This window comes from Anabrus simplex, chromosome 13, assembly GCF_040414725.1.
Source record: "Anabrus simplex isolate iqAnaSimp1 chromosome 13, ASM4041472v1, whole genome shotgun sequence".
In the NCBI taxonomy this organism is placed as follows: Eukaryota; Metazoa; Arthropoda; class Insecta; order Orthoptera; family Tettigoniidae; genus Anabrus; species Anabrus simplex.
The window spans coordinates 106,633,994-106,656,034 of NC_090277.1; the positions used below are offsets into that span (position 1 = coordinate 106,633,994).

At 38.2% G+C, this 22,041-nt stretch overlaps 1 protein-coding gene across 7 annotated transcripts in view; it reads right to left on the bottom strand.

Moving 5' to 3' along the window:
• The window catches only part of Isha (Insulator su(Hw) mRNA adaptor), a 402,024-nt gene that overhangs the window by 219,641 nt on the left and 160,342 nt on the right, over window positions 1–22,041 (bottom strand). For all 7 annotated transcript variants that reach the window (XM_067156873.2, XM_067156871.2, XM_067156870.2 and 4 more), the window contains exon 11: window positions 9,749–9,957. In XM_067156873.2, coding sequence (XP_067012974.2) covers window positions 9,749–9,957 — 209 coding nt within the window. The remainder of the gene's footprint in view (window positions 1–9,748; window positions 9,958–22,041) is intronic.

The window sequence follows — 22,041 nt, forward strand, 5'->3', positions numbered from 1 at the left end:
TCTAGCGTGTAACGTGTCACCACAAGAAATTTGAATGTTTCTAAGGAAAATTTGAAAAGAGGTATCAATGTAAAATATTATTATTATTATCATTATTATTATTATTATTATTATTACTATCATCATCATCCGGTAATGATGTTACTGCTGTTCTGAAATTTGTTTTTAAGTGGGGTAATACATGGGAGTTCCAGTAAGGATTTTGGTGCATTTTTGGGTTGTTTTAAATTTCTTTTTCTGCTTTTTATTTAATTCTGTTCCTTTTGGGGTTTTTGCCTGGTTTTTGGGATAGTTTGTTCCATTAATTTTGCCTCCATTTTGCGTACCATTGTTGGTCCACTAACGGGATTGGTTCTTTCCTGATTTAACTATGGATTATGGTTGCCTTGGGGACGATGTTGTTTTTTTGAGAGACGTGATGGTGATGATGATTTTTGAAGGCTGGGAGTCGCCCCTGTCGTAGTTTGTTCTGCCATTTAATGAAACTGTGTTGTGTGTGTTTTCTGTTTCTTGCCCCTCATTGCTCTCATTCCCTTTCCCTTCTGGTTTTGTTGTGACGGGTTTCCTTTCCCTTGAATATTTTTTAGTAGCACTTACATCCTGTGCTGGACCTCCCACTGTATATTGGTTACCCTATAACTGATGTGAAACGAAAGAGAGAGAGTTCCATCTCTCAGCGAATATCTGTGAGAGCAAAGAAAGTTTTTTTTTCCTATTTCTTACAAGAGGGTATTCCCAAAAAATGAATTGTTTCGTCTCTTAAGAAAAGATTTGTTGGTTGTTGAGAAGGTAAACTGAAGTGTTTAATTGTAACATATCCTCCTTTAAAATGTTTCTTGCCGACCGGCTTTTTGGTGATTTAATTTCGTTATTTTAGGTTGGTTCAAAACTTGAAGATTCCATTTAAATTACCTTATTTTATTTCTTACCGTTCGGCGGTTTTCAAATAATTTTCTTAATTTACCTTTAGGTGTTTCTTGGTATTTTATTTGAAGTTTCCTGTAGTTCGGTGAGGTCTGTTAACCTTATTTAAACCAATTTAATTTAATTTACTTTAATTTTAAAGACCTCTTCATTTTTATCACATGTCAATTTGATTTTAGTCAGTTTCTGGTACCTATCATTTTGGTAAACTAGTGCGAGGATGTCTTGTTATTTATCTGTTAATTTTGAGTCTCATTAAAAAAATATTTAATTTTTTAAAAGAAAGTTTTGTCTTGATTTCTACTCAACATTTATTTTGGCACACTGACAGTTGGTAGCTTGATCCACCCGTTTGTTTTCTACCACCTGGAGGTAAGTTCACCTTTTCCTATTTATTTTTGTTCTGGGTGTGTAGTGTATGTGACACTTCCTATTTTGTTCCTCTTACACTGGATCTTGTCCAGTGTAGTGTAGTTTTTTTTACTCTCAATCAGCTAGTTTGGTACCGGGTTACCTAGCTGGTGGGACAAGAATTATAATTCTCAGGGCTTATCACTCATGTCGCACATCATATAATGAATCTGCGTATAAATGTTGAGAAATTTTTCCAAGTGTGTACAGTATATAGGTTTCATGGTTACAATGATCGTAAAAGTGGACCAAAATATCGGCACTAATAATATCAGTGATCTTACTACTCCATGATTTGATAGAAAATAGTTTAAACTATAGGTAACAGACTCCGCAAAATGCTGAAACCTAAGCCAGTACGTAAAAACGGACGCCCGTCGGCAACCGCTGGTCGCTGTGCGGCTATTATTTTTACACTTCACTCCCTTTCCATCCCCACCCAAAGGAGTGCTATGAGCGTATTACACAACAGTTTATTTTTTCCAGATAGTAAGTCATATGTGTATCAATTTAGGTTGGCAGCTATGCCCAAACGTACATGCCTAATCTCGCTGCTGTAGAATCCTGGAGCTGACGTTGCCATGGTTACGGCAGTTCATTTCTTTATCCGATTCCTTGGTTCCAATATCTCCATAACGGTTGGTTTTAGGGCCTTCAAAGATGGTTTTCAAACCCGAAGGGTTTACCGAGTTTTGTTCTTTGTGTCAAGGGGCTTAAAATGAGCTTTGTCTCGTCGTACGAGAAATTCGATTTCGCCTATAATAGCCTATTATTTTAATATTTTTATATCTCCCCTCGTCGCCCCCCTTCAAATTGTTTTGAAAATAAAATACAGCCCATATTACTCACTAGCAATGTAGCTTTCTACAGGTGAAGTAATTTTTAAAATCGGTTCAGTAGTGTTTGAGTCTATCCGTTACAAACAAATATACAAATTTTTTCTCTTTTTAATATTAGTATAGAAGTATAAATTACATCCCTACACATACGGTTGCCATCAGGAAGGGCATCCAGCCATAAAACAGGGTTTAATCCACATGTGGGACACAGTTCGCACCTGCAACCTCACAGGTGTGGGTAAAGCGATAGAAGAAGAATATACTCATTTTAAATAAATTCACCCACTTTTTTATTCTTTTCACCTCATATAAATAATTCAACTCCTTCCTCACTTACTTTCACCCCCCCCCACCCTTAAGTGGATTTTCTGAAAACGAATATTTGTGTTCTTTTATTTTTAAAGAGGATTCCAAATATCAATTTTCATGCCTGTAACATGTTAAGTTTTTGTGATTATTGTAGAAAATTTCGCTGCTGTAGAATCCTGGAGCAGACGTTGCCATGGTTACGGCAGTTCATTACTTTATCCGATTCCTATAGCAGGGGTAGAGTGGTGCCAATATCTCCGTAACGGTTGGTTTGAGGACCTTAAAACATGGTTTTCGGGCCTGTAGGGCTTACCGAGTTTTGTTCTTTGCATCAAGAGGATTAAATTGAGCTTTGTCTCGTCCTTATACGACAAATTCGATATTTTGCCAATATTAGACTATTTTTATATCTCCCCCCCCTTCGAATTGTTTTGAAAATAAAATACAGCCCATGTTACTCACTCGCAATGTAGCTTTCTATAGGTGAAGACATTTTTAAGATCGGTTCAGTAGTTTTTGAGTCTATTCGTTACAAACAAACAAATTTTTCCTCTTTATAATATTAGTATAGACAACACATCGGTTGTGATGTATCAGTATGCAGATGACATAGCAATAGGATCAAACAACAGAGATGACCTACAAGCTGTAATGGATCAGCTCGATGAGTTTGCCGACATGAACAGTCTCATAATCAACGGAAAGAAAACAGTCCAAATGATTTTCCGGAAAGGAGGGAGAATAGCAGCAAATGAAAGGATAACAAGCAGTGAAACAACCCTGGAAGTTGTGAATTCATTCAAATACTTGGGGATTACGCTCCAGCCCTCTTCTCCTTCTTTTAGAATTCATATAAGAGAAAGGTCATTGGCAGTCATCAGAAATATGTATGATATGAAGGAACCCACTAAACTGTCTCTAAATACAACCATGACGCTGTTCTATGCAAAGGCTGTACCTGCCCTGACATACAGTTTGGAGTTAATTTGGGAACATCCAACTCTATCTGACCTTAGAGCTATTGAGAATGTCAAGGCTATCATCATCATCATCATCATTATCATCATCATTTCCCTTTATCCAGCTGTAGCCGGGTAGGGGCAAATATGGTTCCTCTCCACTTTCTTCGGTCTTTCCACCACTCCTCCTCCAACACTGTGTCCCAGTCCAGGTTTCTTTCTATAATGCTGCATTGGATGGTATCCTTCCATCTCAATCGTGGTCGTCAACGGCCTCTCCTTCCTTGGATTTGCATTTCCATCACCTTTTTTGGCATTCTTTCGTCGCTCATTCGCTTTATGTGCCCAAACCATCTTAGTCGGCTCTTCTCTATTCTATCATCCATTTTTTCCACTCCAATTTCTTCCCGGATTTTCTCATTCCTCATTTTGTCTCTTCTACTCTTCTGTATCATACCCCTCAAGAACTTTTCGGCTGCCCGTATTCGACTCTCATCCTTCTTTGTCACTGTCCAAGTTTCTGCTCCGTAAGTTGTTATGGGTACGTAATACATCTTGTACATAGTTTCCTTTGCTTCCAAGGGAACATCAAAATTGCAACAGAATGTCAAGGCTAGATTCTTGAAAAGAATTTTAGGTATTTCCAAAATGTCACAATCAAGACTTGCTTATGAGCTAGCCAGAGAAACCTTCCTTAAGGAAGACATAAGAATGAGACTACAATCACCCTCCACACGACAAGAACAGGAACTACTTCATATTAGACTAAAAAAACCGAGCGGAAATTGACTTGGAATTCTACAGGACGGATACAATGATTAATTGAAGCTGGACTGGGCCGAACAACGAACTGAGGAGTGCTCTGAACAGATTGGCCATACATGGTTTCCATCACAAACTGTGCGTATGACCTGGTTTTCATGACCCATCTGTGCAGTGCGTGTGCGTGTTATGTAACAATGTGATCGATACCATTTTAGTGAATGCAGTAAAAGAACAGTTTCCTTATTGGATTACTCTAAAATGTAATGCACATTTGTGCACAATTTCTTATTATTATCTCATGGGAAGATTTTTGTTACATTTCTTAGTAGATATAATGTAAGATAGTAGTATTAAGACATGTCCTGAAGTAGTTCGTCGAGGCGTGAGAATAAGTGCACAATAAGCGATTTGATTCTAAATTATTTGGCATATAGCAATTTACACATGCGTTTGGCGACACGATATTATAAATTTCACAGTATCATGTGCGTGTATGATTATTTATGGAAAAGAGTCGACATCAGCGTTGCTTACATGACTTGATATCATAATTATTGCAAGGTTTATAGGCTTATGCGAGCATATGTGACATGTGATAAGGTGTAATCTAGGCATATCTGAGATGTGATGTAAATGCTGGTAACACACGGGTAGTAGAAATGTGATTCGTGCGTATACTGTGAGAGTGAACTTCGTGAATTCGAGAGCGAATTATTCTTCGAGTAGTTTATCACAGCATGTTATTATGATGATGATAAGCAAGAAACAACGGCATATCGTGGTATTAGAGAAGATGTCGCGCAGGTAAGTCTAATACAATAAATGTGAAGCCACGCGTGATAATGATAATTAATAATTCAGTGTGGTATGATATCGTGATATGCTAACAAGGCTTGTGATGAGCTCATGTGTACTTAAATTATTGTTGTAGAGAAACGTGCTGTGTAATGAAAGTCATGAAGTGAGTTTGAGATGAGATAGTGAAAGTTCACCCGACAATTCGTCACGAAGAGCGTGCCATTCAGGTGTGTTGTGTTTACTATACAGTCATGTAAATGTATATGTATATTACATATGTAAGTGTATATTGAAACTGTAATGCTGATGATTATTAATTATGAGGCTATGTCGACCATTATGATTCGATCCAACGTCACGACATTAAGAATACCGCATTCGAGATTCACGTTTCATTATTATGCCTTTTGACCGATATGGCATCGATATGCTTGCGACACGTAGGGAACCGACCGCACACATGGCTACGAGGATACGTTCCATGATATCTGTTAGGTTAAGAGTAGCACTTCATGGACATAGTAATTAATTATACGTAGTGTAGATATCATGTGATATTTTGATTTTATATGCGAGTATAAATATTCCTTGTTGTTCCTGTTGATACATGCGTTGTTTCCTCATCATTCATATCATCCATTAGTGCTAGGTTAAAATGATCCTCGAAGGCATGCGTGAGGATAGGGGTGCAATTATTGCTGCATTAAGACGAGCATCATCAGGACAACATAATTTGAGTAGGATGTAGTAGTGATCATTTGAGTTCAGTTTAGGTTAGGTGACCCATGAAAAGGCATTATCGGCTGTTCCCTTCCGACGTAAATAGACGTAAAACTCCTTATAAATTTACGACATGAAGAGTGTAAAATATGACACAGAGGTAATTAAGACTACGTAATTAAGAAAAGAATATTATCAAGGGGGTTATGCCCTCCAGATAGAACAATTACAATGAGATCTCAGAAATGGTTACCACTTTCAAGGTTAATGTAAATTAGATTGGCATTGTGAACTTGTGTTTGTATTCACAACTAGCTTTTTGGGAATTGAAAATTTAACAAAACTGATATTACTGTATTATATTGAGGTAGAGTCAAATTCATGAATGGTTTCGATTTCAACTATTACAGGTTTTGGAAAGTAAAACACACGCTTTGGTTTCGTCTTAGCTTAGATAGGGATATTTTATTGAATAAACAGAATCCAATCCAGAATATCTCCATTCCTTCATTGGTAATTACCTGTAAACAACCTTACCTGTAAATTAAATTCCAACCTCATGGTCATAATGAATTATAAAAATAGTTCCGTCCTTAGTACAAGGTCAGTCTTGTTACATGCATCGCATGAGTTACAATAGTAGGGAGCATAGGCAGGATATTGATGAACTGGAAAGCACATGCCACAAATTTGACTCGAGAAACCGATCGCCCGATAGGATTCCCAACTTAACCTCCCACAAACGACGCGAATCATCACTATTAGAGTTCTGAAACTTGTATCATCAAAATTATGCACCAATACAGACACCTTAGCTAGCCGAGGTACTGCGACTCTCTGAAATAGCTCCCACAACGAGAAGAACCCGTCAAGTGCAGAGGACTCGTCGTACATCCCAGGGGGCAGCGACGACAACTGATGTCGCAGTATCTTGAAGTGTATTGCATTCTTACTTAATTTCAGTGTAGAGTATTAAAATTAAGCGATTGTTTATTTAGCCTTTGTTTGTAAGGTGTTAATTACTATTATCGATCACGTTACTTACATATTTATTATGAAAACATATTGTCCTCTATCATTTCTGATTTTCTTTACAGAACGGCAGTTGACGGGTATCACTAATCAACTCCAACATCGCCTACAAATGTCAGTGAAAGAGCTTGCAACAGAAAACGATACCCAAGGTTGCATATTGTGGCAAACGCTTCAGCTCTCTTATTCAAACAATGTCAGCTAACCTAACTTAACCGCCTATGTACCATCAAAACATATATCAAGCACCAGCAGAAAAGTGATAACTTTCTCGCTATAAATTCACACGATAATAGCCTTTCCGAAATTTAACCCAACGCGTAACGATGATTAGACTTGGTTTTAAATGTTTTATGGATAAGAGGTACAGAATTAGTTACAAGTCAGTAAGTTGAATTTTCTTTGCTTTCAGTTCCTAAACTAAGTTCACTGTGTGTTGTGCACTTAAAGCACGTGTGTTATGTGGCTTGATTAAATTAATAGTTCAACATGCCGTACTGTTTTGTGCCTGGCTGAAAGTCAGGCTATGGTAGAGTAGTTAATGGTATTAGGATTCTTTTCACCACTGAAGGATATAAATAAATTTGAAAAATGGGCCAGAGCTATTCCATGAAAGGATACTGTGTTAACGCGTAATAGTAGAATTTGTCAAGTTCATTTCTCTGATGATTTGATAGTAAAATCAGATAATTTTATAGTGAATGGCGAACAGTGGTTTATGTCTCGTGTGAGATGGAAATTATGTCCAGGAGCACTGTCTCACATTTTCCCTAATCTGCCGAAATAACCTTCAAGTGAGATTAAGTTCTGTAAAACTCCCAACAGGAAAAAGAATCTAGACACCACTAGGAAAAGAAGAAAGAAGATTGAAGACGGGAGTGCATCAGCGAATGGAGAATTAAAAGGTCAGCCAATAGCTGATCAAAATTTGGGTTATTATTCTTAGTGTGCTTAGATTCTAATCGATACATTTGAAGTTTTAATTTTAATTTGCATTTCATTGCACCTCGTACCATTAGGGGCCGATTACCTAGCTGTTAGGCCCCTTTAAACAACAATCATCATTTTTCTAATACCTATATCAGTGTTCGAAGTGAGTAAATTTCTTTTTGTAAGAAAGCTCTTCCTTGTTCGTGCTAGTCTGCATGTTATTCTGTCCTTACTTCTGCCATCGTTAGTTATTTTACTACCCAAGTAACAATATTCATCTACTTCCTTTAAGGCTTCATTTCCTATCAAATATTACCTACATCACCTGACTAGGTACGACTGCACTCCGTCCATACCATTCAGCAATTTCTCCAAACCTTGACTTGGGTGCTGTGTTAATCACTCTTCTAAATTTATTAAGTGTTCGCCCTGTGCCCATTCCCTATGTGACAATAATCAAAGTACATTTTCAGTTCTCTCCGAAATAACAGACTGCGGTTCCAGCAATAATGAAGTGTTTTTAACACGCCCTTCGAAAAGTATATGTGACATTCTTTTCCAGGCCGAGACAGTAATTAGTGAAAAACTGAACTCAAAATCGATGTGGGGCGAAATCTCTTTTTGATTGAATTGATTCTATAGACAAAATTTCAGTTGATCCTTCAACATGTTATGGATATAATCCACCACAAAGACTTGTTTATCATTATCTGAAGTGCCGATTTTTCTTCAGAATGAAAGAAATCCGGCAATATTTACAATCTCGAACATCTGCCAAATCTTCACGCAATCTTTCGAAAGTCCAGTAACCGACAAACTGAGTTGGTAAATAGAGTATAACTTTAAATAGTTCATGGGTGTTTGTTTTAATGTGGTGGGAGTTATGTGTTATTTATGTATATATAACTTGTGCTTTTCGCAACATGTGATGAAGGTTGTAGCTCTTATTTCCGTGTTTGATATTTTTCCATTGTTCTCTGCCATGGTATTTTAATTGTAATCTCTCATTCTTTTAAAAAAGACCGTGTATACACTTAACAGTTACAGAGTAATGCGTTTCCCGTGTCACCATTCCTAAGACCAGCAGATCGGTACTGTGAACCTACCACACTCTAGCGCTGCCTGGCGGGGCGTGCTTGAACTCGATGAGTCATCACACTTGGTTCTTCTATTCGTCATGGTTCAAACGGAAGGCAATTTTGTATTCAACCTAACTTAACATAACCCTGTCTTCTCACGACTTTGGTACTGTTTGCAGAATTAGCCTTTGGGTATTCTTATTGACTTACGGTATATCTACATGTAATATATTTGTTTGTGTGCATTATTACAGCGTGGTTTCTCTTCAATGTGTAACTTTGTATATAACAATACGTAACTAGTCCAGTTGGCAGCAGTGATGAGCCATTAAAAAAATAATAGGGCGGGGATATTTCCCTTTTAGGGTATAGCCTTACGTGACGAGTACTATACCATCAATTCTCACTGTGGACTGATAGTGAGAACAAATGTATGATTACCTGAATTATATCTTCTTCTCCTTCCCCCCCCACTCATCACTTTCCTTAATTTATTGGGCTCAGTACTTACTATGGGTTTGGCTCAGTTATGCGACCGGATGTCTTTCCTTATGCCAACGCCTTGTGGAGGGGTGTGTTCACTATAGCATGTTTCTGTAGCAGTTGATAGTGTGGTGTGTTACACGTCAGTAAGAGAAGAGTATTAAGATGAAAAATAAATACCCAGTCCCACAGCCTCAAATCCTCAGCCCACCAGGGCTCTGATTCACTGCAATAACCTACCCACTAATCTTGCAGTCCCTAGTATCGCTAAAATTCTCTCTCTTGGTAATAATTTTTTTTAATAATGAGAAAATAATATACAGTAAGAATAGGCCAAAAGACAGGATCAATCAAAAACAATATAAATGGTATGATAATGTATAGACAGAAATGTAAAAAGAGGGTTCTTCAATGGTACTTTACAGAATTGTCTCAGCTTACAAATAAGACAAACTAACCACCTTTCATAATTTCTAGAGCAAAAATAAATCTGACTTACCGTAATAGCTTTTCCTTGCAGCTTGTGGTTCTTGAGTTTATGAAGTGCTCGGAAAGCATCCTGTCTCCTATTCATCACCACAAAGGCACAACCACGAGGCGGTATCAAATCTATGGATACTATATCCCCATATTCACCGAACGTGTCTGATAATTCTTCCTGATGAACCAACTTGGACAGGTGACCAACCCATAAAGTTGTACTGCAGACTGTAACCAAACAAAATTAAAATATTCCATCAATCATCATTATGGAGGGAAGGAACCATCACATACAAGAATAAATACTAACTAGAGGATCCGTGCTGCTCTGCAGCACTCGTTATAAATAGGTCAGATAACACGTCTTGATATGCCTGTGGTAGTCAAATTGTTTGTCTGCAATTTTTAATGGTTTTATGAACATTTAATAAGAAGTGTAATATGGTATCCCGCAGTTCATAGTCAGAATTCATTCATTCTGACGTCATGCCGTATGTTTGGAAAAAATCTATCCATATATATGCTTTTTTATCCTATAGTTCTTGACATGAAGCTTGATATTGTGTCGTAGAAGACAATGGTATTTTTAATCGCATTTCGTTTATATAGAACGGTGCTCTTGTGAGATCACAGGTTACGCTCGAAGGAGCGTTTTTTGGTTGTTTTTTTTTGCATAAATTTCATTAGAAAGCCTGTACTGCCGTACGTATAATTAAACAAAAATTACTAATTTATTTATTTATTTAAATTAACATTAAAAAATAACAGAATAGGTTTCATCTATCTTCTAGACATCATCAGCCTAAAAGTTTTAAGATTAAGAACAAAGGACAAGGACAAAAATACATTTAAATTATTCTTTATAACTAATTAAAAAGCTTCTTCCGTATTGACCACATTATTCACTGAATATTTGTTGCAATTTAATTTACATACACCTGATTTGTTGTATTTATTCCCAATATATGAATAGTAACACAATAGTAACACATTCCCAATGTTATTGATTTTGTGCTCGTTATAAAAAAAATTAGTATTGTTGTCGATTGTTTTAAAGGCAATATTGACATTATGTTTCTTAAGAATATTAGTGATTTCGTAAATATTGTTATTCGTGTAAGTGAAGGTGGAGTAGTTATCTGTTTTCTTTTTTTGTCTCTCAGAGCAAAGTTGGGGTGGATTTGTTAACAAGTGTTCTAACTATCCTGTCTATGAAATGCCTGCCACAACAGTGCTTACTGAAATAAAGTAGATGGTATCGAGTAACTTTTTTCAATTTGCGTCAGGTAAAGGGATGTTAAAAGCTCTACGAATTAAGCTGTAAAAAGCTGCTCTTTTTTGAGAGTCCGGGTGCACAGAATCTTGACGAATAGTGTTTACTGTTTGGGTGGGCTTTCTAAAGATAGTATAAGGAAATTTGTTCGAGCTGCTGTTAATAGTAAGATCTAAAAAGTTTAAAGAATTGTTGATTTCAAATTCGGAAGTAAACTCGATCCATGGATCAACCGCAGTTAGCTGTTCAATGATGATATCGCCGTTGGTGATGATGTGATCTATCAAGGCAAATGTATCGTCGACATAACGCGTCAAGAACACAATTCCTTTAATTTTATTATGAATTTTGGTATTTTCCAAATGGTCTAAATAAAGACTGTCCTGCTTATAGATTTTGCTATTGAAAGTGAAGTAACTGTTAGAAGTTACAAATTCTAAAATATTTAAGAACTATTCGATTTCCTGTGTGCTTAATTTAGTATGTTTTCGAAAATTATTGGGGCCGATGACCTAGATGTTAGGCCCCTTTAAACAACAAACATCATCAGTATCATCATCGAAAATTATCCTTGATTATCTTTCAAGTTTTCTTGACCAGTATATTAGAATACATGTTTTTTATTTCAAAAAGAGTACTTTTTTGTTGTTGTTGTAGTAGTAGCACTAGGCTTTTGTCAAATTATAACATTCTATAGAATTCTTAAATAGAACTGGGGTTCTCAAACTTGTGATATTTTTCTAAGGAGTTGTGAATAAATTTGGAAGTCTTATAATTTGGGCTGTTCCTATTGTTAACTCTGGGTCTTAAGGGAATATCTGTTTTATGGACTTTCAGCAATGCTTTGGCTGTAGGAATCGTATTCACTGAGAATGAAGGATGTTTGTTTCAATATTTGTTTTAAATTCTTTTGAATATTATTAATTAGATCTTTCTTAAAAGTTTAGTTTAACAGTTCCACCTTTTCAATACAAAATTTATGTAATGCGGGTTACATTATAAATGAAACATTTATTTGGAACTAATTTCGACCTAAGGTCAAGGTCATCATCAGACAGTCTTAATTTCAAAAGTTAAGGTGCTTTACGAGAAAACCAGAAGCTGTGTACAAGTAGGTTCTGGACTGTCAGACTGGTTTGAGACAAAAAGGGGAGTACAACAAGGTAGTGCTTTGTTGCCCCTATTATTTATCATTGTAATGGATACCATATTAAAGGCGCTATAAGAAAAGGGGCAACAAGACTTAAAAAGCATTTGCATTTGCAGATGATGTAGTAATTTGGGGGAACTCAGAGAAAGATGTAGAAGAGAGACTGCAGGGGTGGAGTCAGGAGTTTGAGAGATATGGATTAAACATCAACAAGGCTAAAACGGTGGTGTTGAAGGTACAGAAGGGTGACAATCAGCCAGAAATCATGCCAAATGTCACTAAGCTGGACAGTGTCACAGAATTCAAGTACTTGGGTAGTATAATGTCCAAGGATAACTTAGCTAAATATGAAGTAAACAGTCCAATCAGCAAAGCAATACATTTTTACCTCCAAGTAAGACAGCTACTATGGGATAAACAAGTACCACTCAAAACCAAGATGACACTGTATAAATCATACTACACCCCTATCCTCACATATAGCCTGGAAACCGCTACACTAACAAGAAAGGACAACTCAAAACTCCAAGCAGCAGAAATGAAGTTCCTACACACAATGATCCAGAAGACCAGGAGGGATAAAATCAGGAATGAAAAAGTCAGAGAAGACGTAGGACTAGGAAGCTCCTTACTCCAGAAGATCCAAAAGGCAAGAGTGAAGTGGTCTGGTCATGTGAAAAGAATGAGTGCTAATAGGTCTGTAAGAAAGGAGTATGAAAGAGAAATCAGGGGAAAGAGACCAGTGGGCTAGGGTTGGGCAGACCGGAACATTCACTTGTTCCGCAACATTAGGAACTTGAGGCGGAGTGTTTCGGTACAGAGTGCCGAGACACGGGACACAGGACTGTAACTGCGTCCTAGAGAGAACTTCGAGAGGCAACAGGACATGCTCCGCTTCAGCTGGATGTGCCTGAACCGAACGTGCTGTGCCAAGGCCGCACTAGATAGATTAGTTGGCCTTGCCTGTGTCTGCCTGTCGATACCGGCTGTGTGCCGCCCTGTGTTGGAGTGTCAACATTTTTTCATCCAGTTATATCTTTAATTCTAAAGCAATGACCCATATTTTTCTTGGACTTAAAAGTTTCCTTAAAGTCCAAATTAATTTTTAACATCAATCCCCGAGAAAGTGTTGAGGGAAATTTTCGAGATATTGAAGAAAGTAAATGGAAGTTGAGAGGGAAGGAATTCGAAGTGCAGAGAGCATAAGGCAGTGCAGCGCAGAGCAGATTTTTGTAATCCACACAAATCATTGCACCATCGCAAGTTGACAGACAGGGCAGGCCGGTTCTGCACGTACTTCCGCCTACCACGCGATGTCTTCGAAACACAGTTTCCTGCGCACGTGTCACGCAGTTAGTTAAGAAATGGAGGAGAAAATTACCACAGCCATTCAGTCTCACCATGTTTTGTAGGTACTATGTGAATCATGTGGACTGCAATGCAGTATGTACGTATATATGAACGTATGTATGTATGTATGTATGTATGTATGTATGTATGTATGTATGTTCGTGAGTAAATGGCTGAACAGAATTTAAGAAAATCGGTATGTAAATTCGGGGAATAAGGCACTACAGTCTAGGCTATAAATCATTTTATTCACGCTGCATAACAAGGTAGTTTAGAGAAAGGCCTAAAATGTAATCCACCGAGCAAGTGGCCGTGCGGTTAGGATCGCGCATCTGTGTTTGCATTCAGGAGATAGTGGGTTCGAACCCCACTGTCGGCAACCCTGAAGATGGTTTTCCGTGGTTTCCTATTTTCACACTAGGCAAATGCTGGGGCTGTACCTTAATTAAGGCCACGCCCGCTACCTTCCCAATCTTCCCCTACTTCCGTCGCCGAAAACCTTCGATATGTTAGCGCGACGTTAAACAAACAGCAAACAAAAGAATGTAATCCTCATATATCTATGAAACAATCCATGACCCAAGTTCTCGCAACATATAGAATTTAAGACAAAGATCTAATGCTGATTATGGAGAGCATCATCGCCGACTCCGTCGCCGTCATCCATCATCACATTTATGTGAAGAGATAAATACGGAAAATCACTTATCATGTCTTGTCAAATATAAATGCAAACGCGTTCACAACAGATTGTCAATGTTGATTGATTTTAGTATCTTGTGTCTTGTGACAACTAGATGAAAATCTAGCAGTACATTTGTAAATACATTTTTTTCCCTCTCCCCCACTGTGATCCTATTAATGAATTTACCATGCAAGTTGGTCGTGCGGTTAGGATCGCCTTGCTATGAGCTTGCATTCGGGAGATAGGGGGTTCGAACCCCACTGTCGGCAACCGTGAAGATAGTTTTCCGTGGGTTCCCATTTTCACACCAGGCTAATGCTGGGGGGGCTGTACCTTAATTAAGGCCTCGGTCGCTTCCTTCCCATCCCTAGCCCTTTCCTATTCCATCGTTGCCATAAGACCTATCTGTGTCGGTGCGACGTAAAAAATATAAAAAATAATCATGAATTAAATTCTTTGCTTAGTCCATATGAACGCCGAACATCGGTAACATAGAAATGTTGTTCAGTCTTGTAAACTGGCGAAGGTGTTTGTTTTTATTGCGATTGTCTTAAGCTGAATAACCGCGTTGCCATCAGCACAAGGGAAATTGTGAAGATGACTAACAAAATGAGAAAAATTGCGAATGCTTGAAGAAAAAGAAAAAAGAGCCTCTTTATACTGGATGCCCCAGTATCACAGAGTCTAAAGAAAACATGTTATTTCTGAAAACCGACGAGACCCTGCGTGGCAATGTGCGCTCACGTCCACTTCGCAATTTCGTAAGCTTCGTGCTGTTCTGCTCTGCTCTTCCCTGCTCTGCGGCCAACTGCTTCTCAATGTGCGCCCGGCCTAACAGCAGGAAAGTAGAACAATGTATTCATCCAGTTATATTTTAAATTCCAAAGCGACGACCCACGTTTTTCTTGGGCTTAAAGTTTCCTTAAAGTCCAAATTAATGTTTAACGTCAATCCCCGAGAAAGTGTTGAGGGAAATTTTCGAGATATTAATTACTCACTAATTACTCACAATATAGGCCAATACATTCAACTGGTGAAAATATTCTTGAATTGGTTACTTTTAAACACCTGCACTGCCATTGTAACCGTGTTATGTGTATTTTATATTGACCGGAAAAATCTTAACCTAATAGCAGCCTTTAACGTGATTATTGGGCGCGAATTTCAGTGTTCCGACTGTTCGTTCACGTTCCCTGCAGCTTTATGCTGGACCATGGCCATAACTACACACAGGCACACACCACACAGCACGTTCCGTACAGGCACACTCCCAGTTCCCACTGGCACGGAGCATGTAATGTTGCGTCTCGAAGTTCTCTCTACACTGCGATGTTACAGTCCCGCGTCCCGTGCGCCCGCTGCACAGTTCAGCTAGTAGGCGAAGGGCAGTGCATAGTGGCGCTTCTGATGGGACAGCGAGCCAGTGTCTCCGGCTGGCTTGAGAATGTTTCGGAACAATTGACACTCGGTGTTCTGGAACAGCGGAACGTAACTGTGCACTGGCACCTTGTGCCGAAACAGGGACATAGTGCCCAACCCTACAGTGGGCAGACCTATAGAAAAATGGACAGACTTAGTGAAGAAGGATGTAGAGGAGAGAGGTCAGGATTGGGAGCGGATTGTGAACGAAGAAGGGTTCATAGACAGAACAAAATGGAAGGGGCTCATATACCACACCTGGGAAACTGGCGTTGGTCAACGATGATGATGATGATGATGATGATGATGATGATGATGTGCATTCTTGGTGATGTGAGCTTCCACACTTTGATTGTGTTTATTTACTGGCAGCCTGGGCAATTTGGGGAGTTTGCGCGACTGTGTCAGGTAGAAGCTGAAAAGACGTAACAGTGGGCAAGATAATCCAAGAATATTTAATATTTTTAGGGCTATGTTGTGGTCAATTTTGTCAAAGGCCTTTTCGAAATCAGTAAATACTGCATCTATCTGGCTGCCTCTATCAAGTCCTGTGGATATTGATTGCATAAATTTTAAAGAGATTTATTACTGTAGACGATCCTGAAATAAATCCATGTTGCTGTTCTGATATTAAAAGGTCTTTCATAGACTGTAGGTCTAGGACAATATAAATTTGAAAACCTTAGCTATAGCTGACAATTGATGTTGGTTTGTAGTTTTTTAAATTAACACTGAATTACCGGATTTAAACACAGGACATACTCAGGACAGTTTCCATACTGAGGGAAATAAAGATATTTTGAGAATTAAGTTATAAATGAAGAGGAGAAGGTATTTCAGTACATCTTTGCAACCTTTTATAACACACGGCAGTATTTAATCTGGTCCCATGGGAGATTTTGGCTTGAGCTTTTTTAATGCTAGTTCAACATCCTCTACAGTAATGCTGTGAATGTGGATAATGCCAGTGGTTCCCTGCAGAACCTTTGGAATGTTATATTGAGCGAGAATATACAGACTGAAAGTATGTTGCAAACCCTTCTGTAATGTTTATATCATTATCTAATGACTCATAGTAGTATTCATAGGTATTGTGATTGTTTTTCTTTTTTCATTATTGTTTACTACGTCCAAAAGTTTTGGTGTTATCAGTGAGATCATGATCTATAACTCTTATATAATCATTATACAGTCGAACCTCCCTTCTGCAGACACCGTCGGTTCCGAGGAAAAATGTCTGTTACGAGAGGTGTCCGCTAAAACAAGTTTGAAAAATAATCTAACGTTTTTTGGGCAAAGAACATCCACCTTAAGTATAAGCATACATATCTTTATTTTTATTCTTCTAAGTAATTTCTGTGTTAGTATTTCATAGAGAATTATTATAAGTGATTTTACATCATTTACAAACATTACAGCTTCGTGAAGTAATCGTAAAGCTTCGTTTTCTTAACTGCGATATTCTCGAAAACTGAATAAAGTCTGTTAAATGGTTCCATAGTGTTCTCGCTGTACTCACGGTCCAGCGTGACACACAAATTTTTTTATCTGTTGAAGCATATTTAGTCCCTGATTCATTGACAGAACTTCTTGCTCTTCTTCCGCCTCACCGTCATCGTCACTTTTCGTTCCTGATTCAGGATCTGCAAAACGATAAGTTTAATTCAAAATGGTCCTTTTGTATGACTAATGAAGGCTGCTATGGATAGCTAGAAATATTTACGAAGTGCAGTGAATTAAATTAAAGCTGAAAATTTAGCTTAAAAGAATTAAAAGCTGTCTATCACAAGAAGAAAATTAATGAAGAATTGAGGTGGAAACAAACATGGACCTTACATGGACCTTACAACACATGCATCACACAATTATTGTATAACTTGATAACATAGAAACCTACCGTAAAGTGCGTCCTGGAGTCAGGACTGCCAGTCGCCCTCGAGTTCAACACAGCAAGGAATATTCTCTTCTTCGGCTTAAATATCATACATCAATCCAGCTGTCGTTGCTAAAGTCTGAAGTTCATCAGATTCATTTCGAACCTCTACCTCTGCTTGTTTTTCAACTGTAGAATTAGCGATGCCGCATTTTGCAAAGCATTTCCTGATTCTGGTTCCGCTGACTGCATTCCAGGCTGCCTTTCTCCACGAAACTGCATCGCCAACATTGATCTTCATCAAATCAAAAGCTGAGTCTGCATCATCCATGTGTGCAACTAATGACCGTAAAACCCTCTTACGATAGTCTAATTTGAATGCTTGAACGATTCCTTGATCCTATGGCTGAAGATGAGGAGTGGTACTGGGTGGAAGGAACAAGAGCTTTACATTTGAAAGCCGTATTTCTGGATGACACATAGCATTATCTAGCAATAACATCAAGTTTCGGTTTCTGGCCTTTGTCTTGGAATCCAAAGCTAGGAGCAAATTCTCAAATATTGGTGACGTCATCCATGCCTTTTTATTCACATGCCATTCGGCACCAAGACAATTTAAGTCCATGTTTTTAAAGCACCTGGGTCTCGAGGATTTACCAATTATTAGAGGATTTTCCTTTTCACCGAGTGCGTTACAACAAAACATGATGGTGATTCTTTCTTTTGACATTTTCCCACCCTTGCAACTTTCATTCTGCAAAGTTATTGACTTCTTCGGGATCGCCCTAAAGAACAGACCCGTTTCATCAACATTCAAAATATCTTTCAGTTTGTAACTATTCAAAATGTCTGGTAACTTATCTTTCCAATCAGCTACTTCAGTCTCAGACACATCACCACCTTCTCCACAGACTGTTTTGAAACTAGCGTTATGACGTTTTCTAAAACAATCTAACCAACCATTGCTAGCTACAAAATTTTCAACTTTCAGATTATTTGCGATTTCTCAAGCTTTTTCTGGTAACATTGGTCCACTCACACACAGTTTCTTCACTCGAACACACTTGAACCACTCATATACCGCAACGTTCACTTCTGAAAAACTGACTCCCACTTTCTTTTCACTCCTCGATTCCTACTTTCCACCTACTCCGTTAAAATTTCAGTTCTATTCTTCACAATAGTGTTTATTTGAGTTTTCCCGCAGTTGAATTTTTTGGCAAGCTTTCTCACTGAAAGTCCCTTGTCACTTTCTGTAATCACATTTCTTCTTGCCTCGAGATCTAAACACGATCGACCCTTGCTACACATGGTTAACAGACAACTGAAACGCTACGGTATTTCTGTCTCACTAATTAGCGCCTGTACTGTCTTTTCCTTCTCAAGTCGACTACCTGAGCTCGACCTTATCAGCGACAATCCAAGTTATGAATAGAATGATACAAGAAGGGAAGAAACTCCCCAGGTAACTTGTGAGTCAACAGTCTCTGGCAGCATTTCTGGGCAATTAGAATTCTCGGTTTAGGCCTATACACCTTTAGGTAGAACTGCATTCCGATGTACCTTCTCTCCCCTTGTACTCGAAATAGTACAAACATTCAAAAGGGATTTCCTATGTCTGAAGAATGGTTTTAAAAGAAAGGATGACATGTGGTCCGGCGTAATAAATTGTCCTGCAACGTGTAAAGTGTCCGCTTAAGTCACGTGGACAGGACAAATGGCGATATCCGTTGTCCGGAGTTCGAGGTGTCCGCTTAAATGAGGCCAATTTAACACTGGTCTTATGTAAAAATAAAATTGGTTCCGAGGAAAATTGTCCGTATAGGGAGGTGTCCGCTGAATAGGGGTGTCAGTTAGGGCAGGTTCGACTGTACAAGGATTTAATTGCAGACTTAGTTTCAGACCTTGAAGTTTTAAATCGCCTATTGTAATATTCTGAAAGGTGCTTCCATGACCAGTAATATCTTTCTCTTTCAGTTTTTGTTTTATGCCCTCTGTAAACCAAACTGGGTAAGCCCTGACTTTTCACAAAACAACTTTTAGGAACAGTCTCATTTAATATTGCAGAAATTTTAGAATAAAGACAGACCATGGCTTGTCTACATCAGTGCATTCGTACAGGTCTTCCCAAGTAAGATCTCTTAGCTTTTTTAAAATTAGCTTCCCTTTTGCAGTTCCTACAGTTTGGAGTGACCTGTACTTCTACTTCTAGGGCAGGGTGTTGGGAGTCCTCAGGTAACAGCAGATCAGTGTTCCTTTTACATGTGACATTCGTTATTGTTTGACAGATGAGTACTAAGTCTTAAGTTTTACCGTTACTATTGGGAACGGAATTATAGGAATTCAAGTAGAGTAAATTGAGGAAGATTTTTTAGTTCTTGGGATTGTCTCATTAAACTTAAATCACTATTTTAATTAAATACTGTTGGCATGTTAAAGTTCCCCGTAATTATTACATTGCTCTCCATAATTTCATAATGAGATTCCATCCACCTAAATACCTCACAATGTACCTCTAGTTTTTCACAAGGAGGTACGTACACGTTAATTAAATACCAGACCTTTCCCTGAATATTTATGTTCAACAATAGCCCCTCGGAAGTGTTCTGCTGTTTGCTCAACCTTGAAGACAGTTTAGCTGTGTAAAACAGCTGTGACTACCCTTCCTCTCGCCCTGGTGAGCCCCTTGCTCGGTCAGCTTGGTATACTCTGTACTTCACTATCAAATTTGTTATTCACTTACTAGAGTGGCTATCATACACACTAACATCTAGCCAGGATTCAGTGAGCATTATAACATTGAAATTATTACTGAGAATATTTTAAAGTCATCCAGTTTAGTCTTAAGACCACATACATTCTCATAATAAATGGAAAGCTTACTTTTTCTCCATCACAATTACAATTTAGACAGGTAATCCTGGTTATTGATAACAATTACACCAGATCGTTGGGTCTTGCATATTTTAATGATCTCATTCCTTAATCAAAGGTAAGCATAATTATGCTCCTCCCTTCTTCTTCTCCTCCTCCTCAAAACAGAGATTAATGAACTAGGCCTTATTTGGTTCATATGGGCTTCTTTATACACAACATTCTTCAATATGAATTTAAAGTTCTACACATCACAACAACATAAGCTATAAAAAGGTTTATTATAGACCATGTTTTCAAAGTAGTAACAATCTATAGTACATCTTTTCTACAATTTTTGTTCTTTTGCGATTCTGATGCCCCAAATTCGTTATTCACTTACTACAGTGGCTATCAATCGTGGGACAAAGGACAGCGGCTTCATTCAGCCAGATGATCTGGTATCCTGAAATGGGTTGTGAGCCCAATTTAGACAAGGACTACATGTGACAAGAATTTGGAAGATGCTGAGGGAGGCCTTTGCCTCAGGAGGGGATTGAATGGCTAGAAGAAAACAGAATAGGCTGTGTTCCAAAACATGCCCTATCACACGTGCATTGTGATCAGATTGTCTTGCAAGACTTTTGGCAAGTAGCATTTGGAGTTGGAAAGATGGTGCATGCTACAAGTTTTATTTGTTTACTTTCATGCAGTGGATCCATAGTGAACTTTGCAGAAATAAAATGAGTTATAATGAATCGGACTGCTTAAAATATTTCTTTAGAGACCCCACATCTCTTTCACGGCATGTGTAGACTGACATTTACGTCTTAGGATGTAGGCTTGCTGTGACATCTATCTGGTTCTGCTGAGTATAACAGTAACAATGTCAAATGTTGACTTATTATATACTGTTGTCCAGAATATGTAACATAACACACACCGTCTGATGGGCACAAGGGGCCTCTGCAGACCCTAAGGTATTTTTTCCTTCTGTTGTTTTTTAAGTAAGCTACTACGAAGTCAGGTTGTTGGTTAGACTGTGCATTCCTTAAACGCTTCTTTGATGACCTTACATTCAATTCTTGTCAGTGTACAAGTGTAGTAAATTAGTTAGGAACGTAGGAATGAATCAGATGGCAGACACATACAGTGTAAAACGCAACATCACGCGCTGGTCACTTGTTTTGTTTTACAATATGCTAGAAGTGGCTGCGATTGCCGCAAGGATACTGTGGTTTCATTATCCATAAAATCTAGGGCATTCCAACTAGAAGAGGGGAAAGTTTCTGCTGCAGCTAGGAAGACAACTAGTTCATCCCTAAATAGACAGTCGGCTTCTGGGAAATCAGAAGTGTGTGAAGAGTGGTCTTCTTGCCACTGGATATGAATATGAACTTCCTACCGGAATTCCTTAGACAAAAAGATTAAAAAACATGCAACAAGTGTGGAAAAGGTATTTGTAATGTTCACTCAGAAACTGTTGTAATATGCTTGGAATGTTCCGGTAATTAGTAGTCCGTAATAGTTTTCTTTATTTAGAAATTTGTTTCCCAGTTCAACAGTTTTAGCATTTCTGATCATAAGACAATGCTTCCTTGAATGTCGTTGAAAACCTTTGATGTGGGGGTCAACGAAGTATTGCTCTTTTCATTACTCCGTCCACGTTCTGATTCCAACCAAAGAGGACCTCAAAATACCTTTTTCCT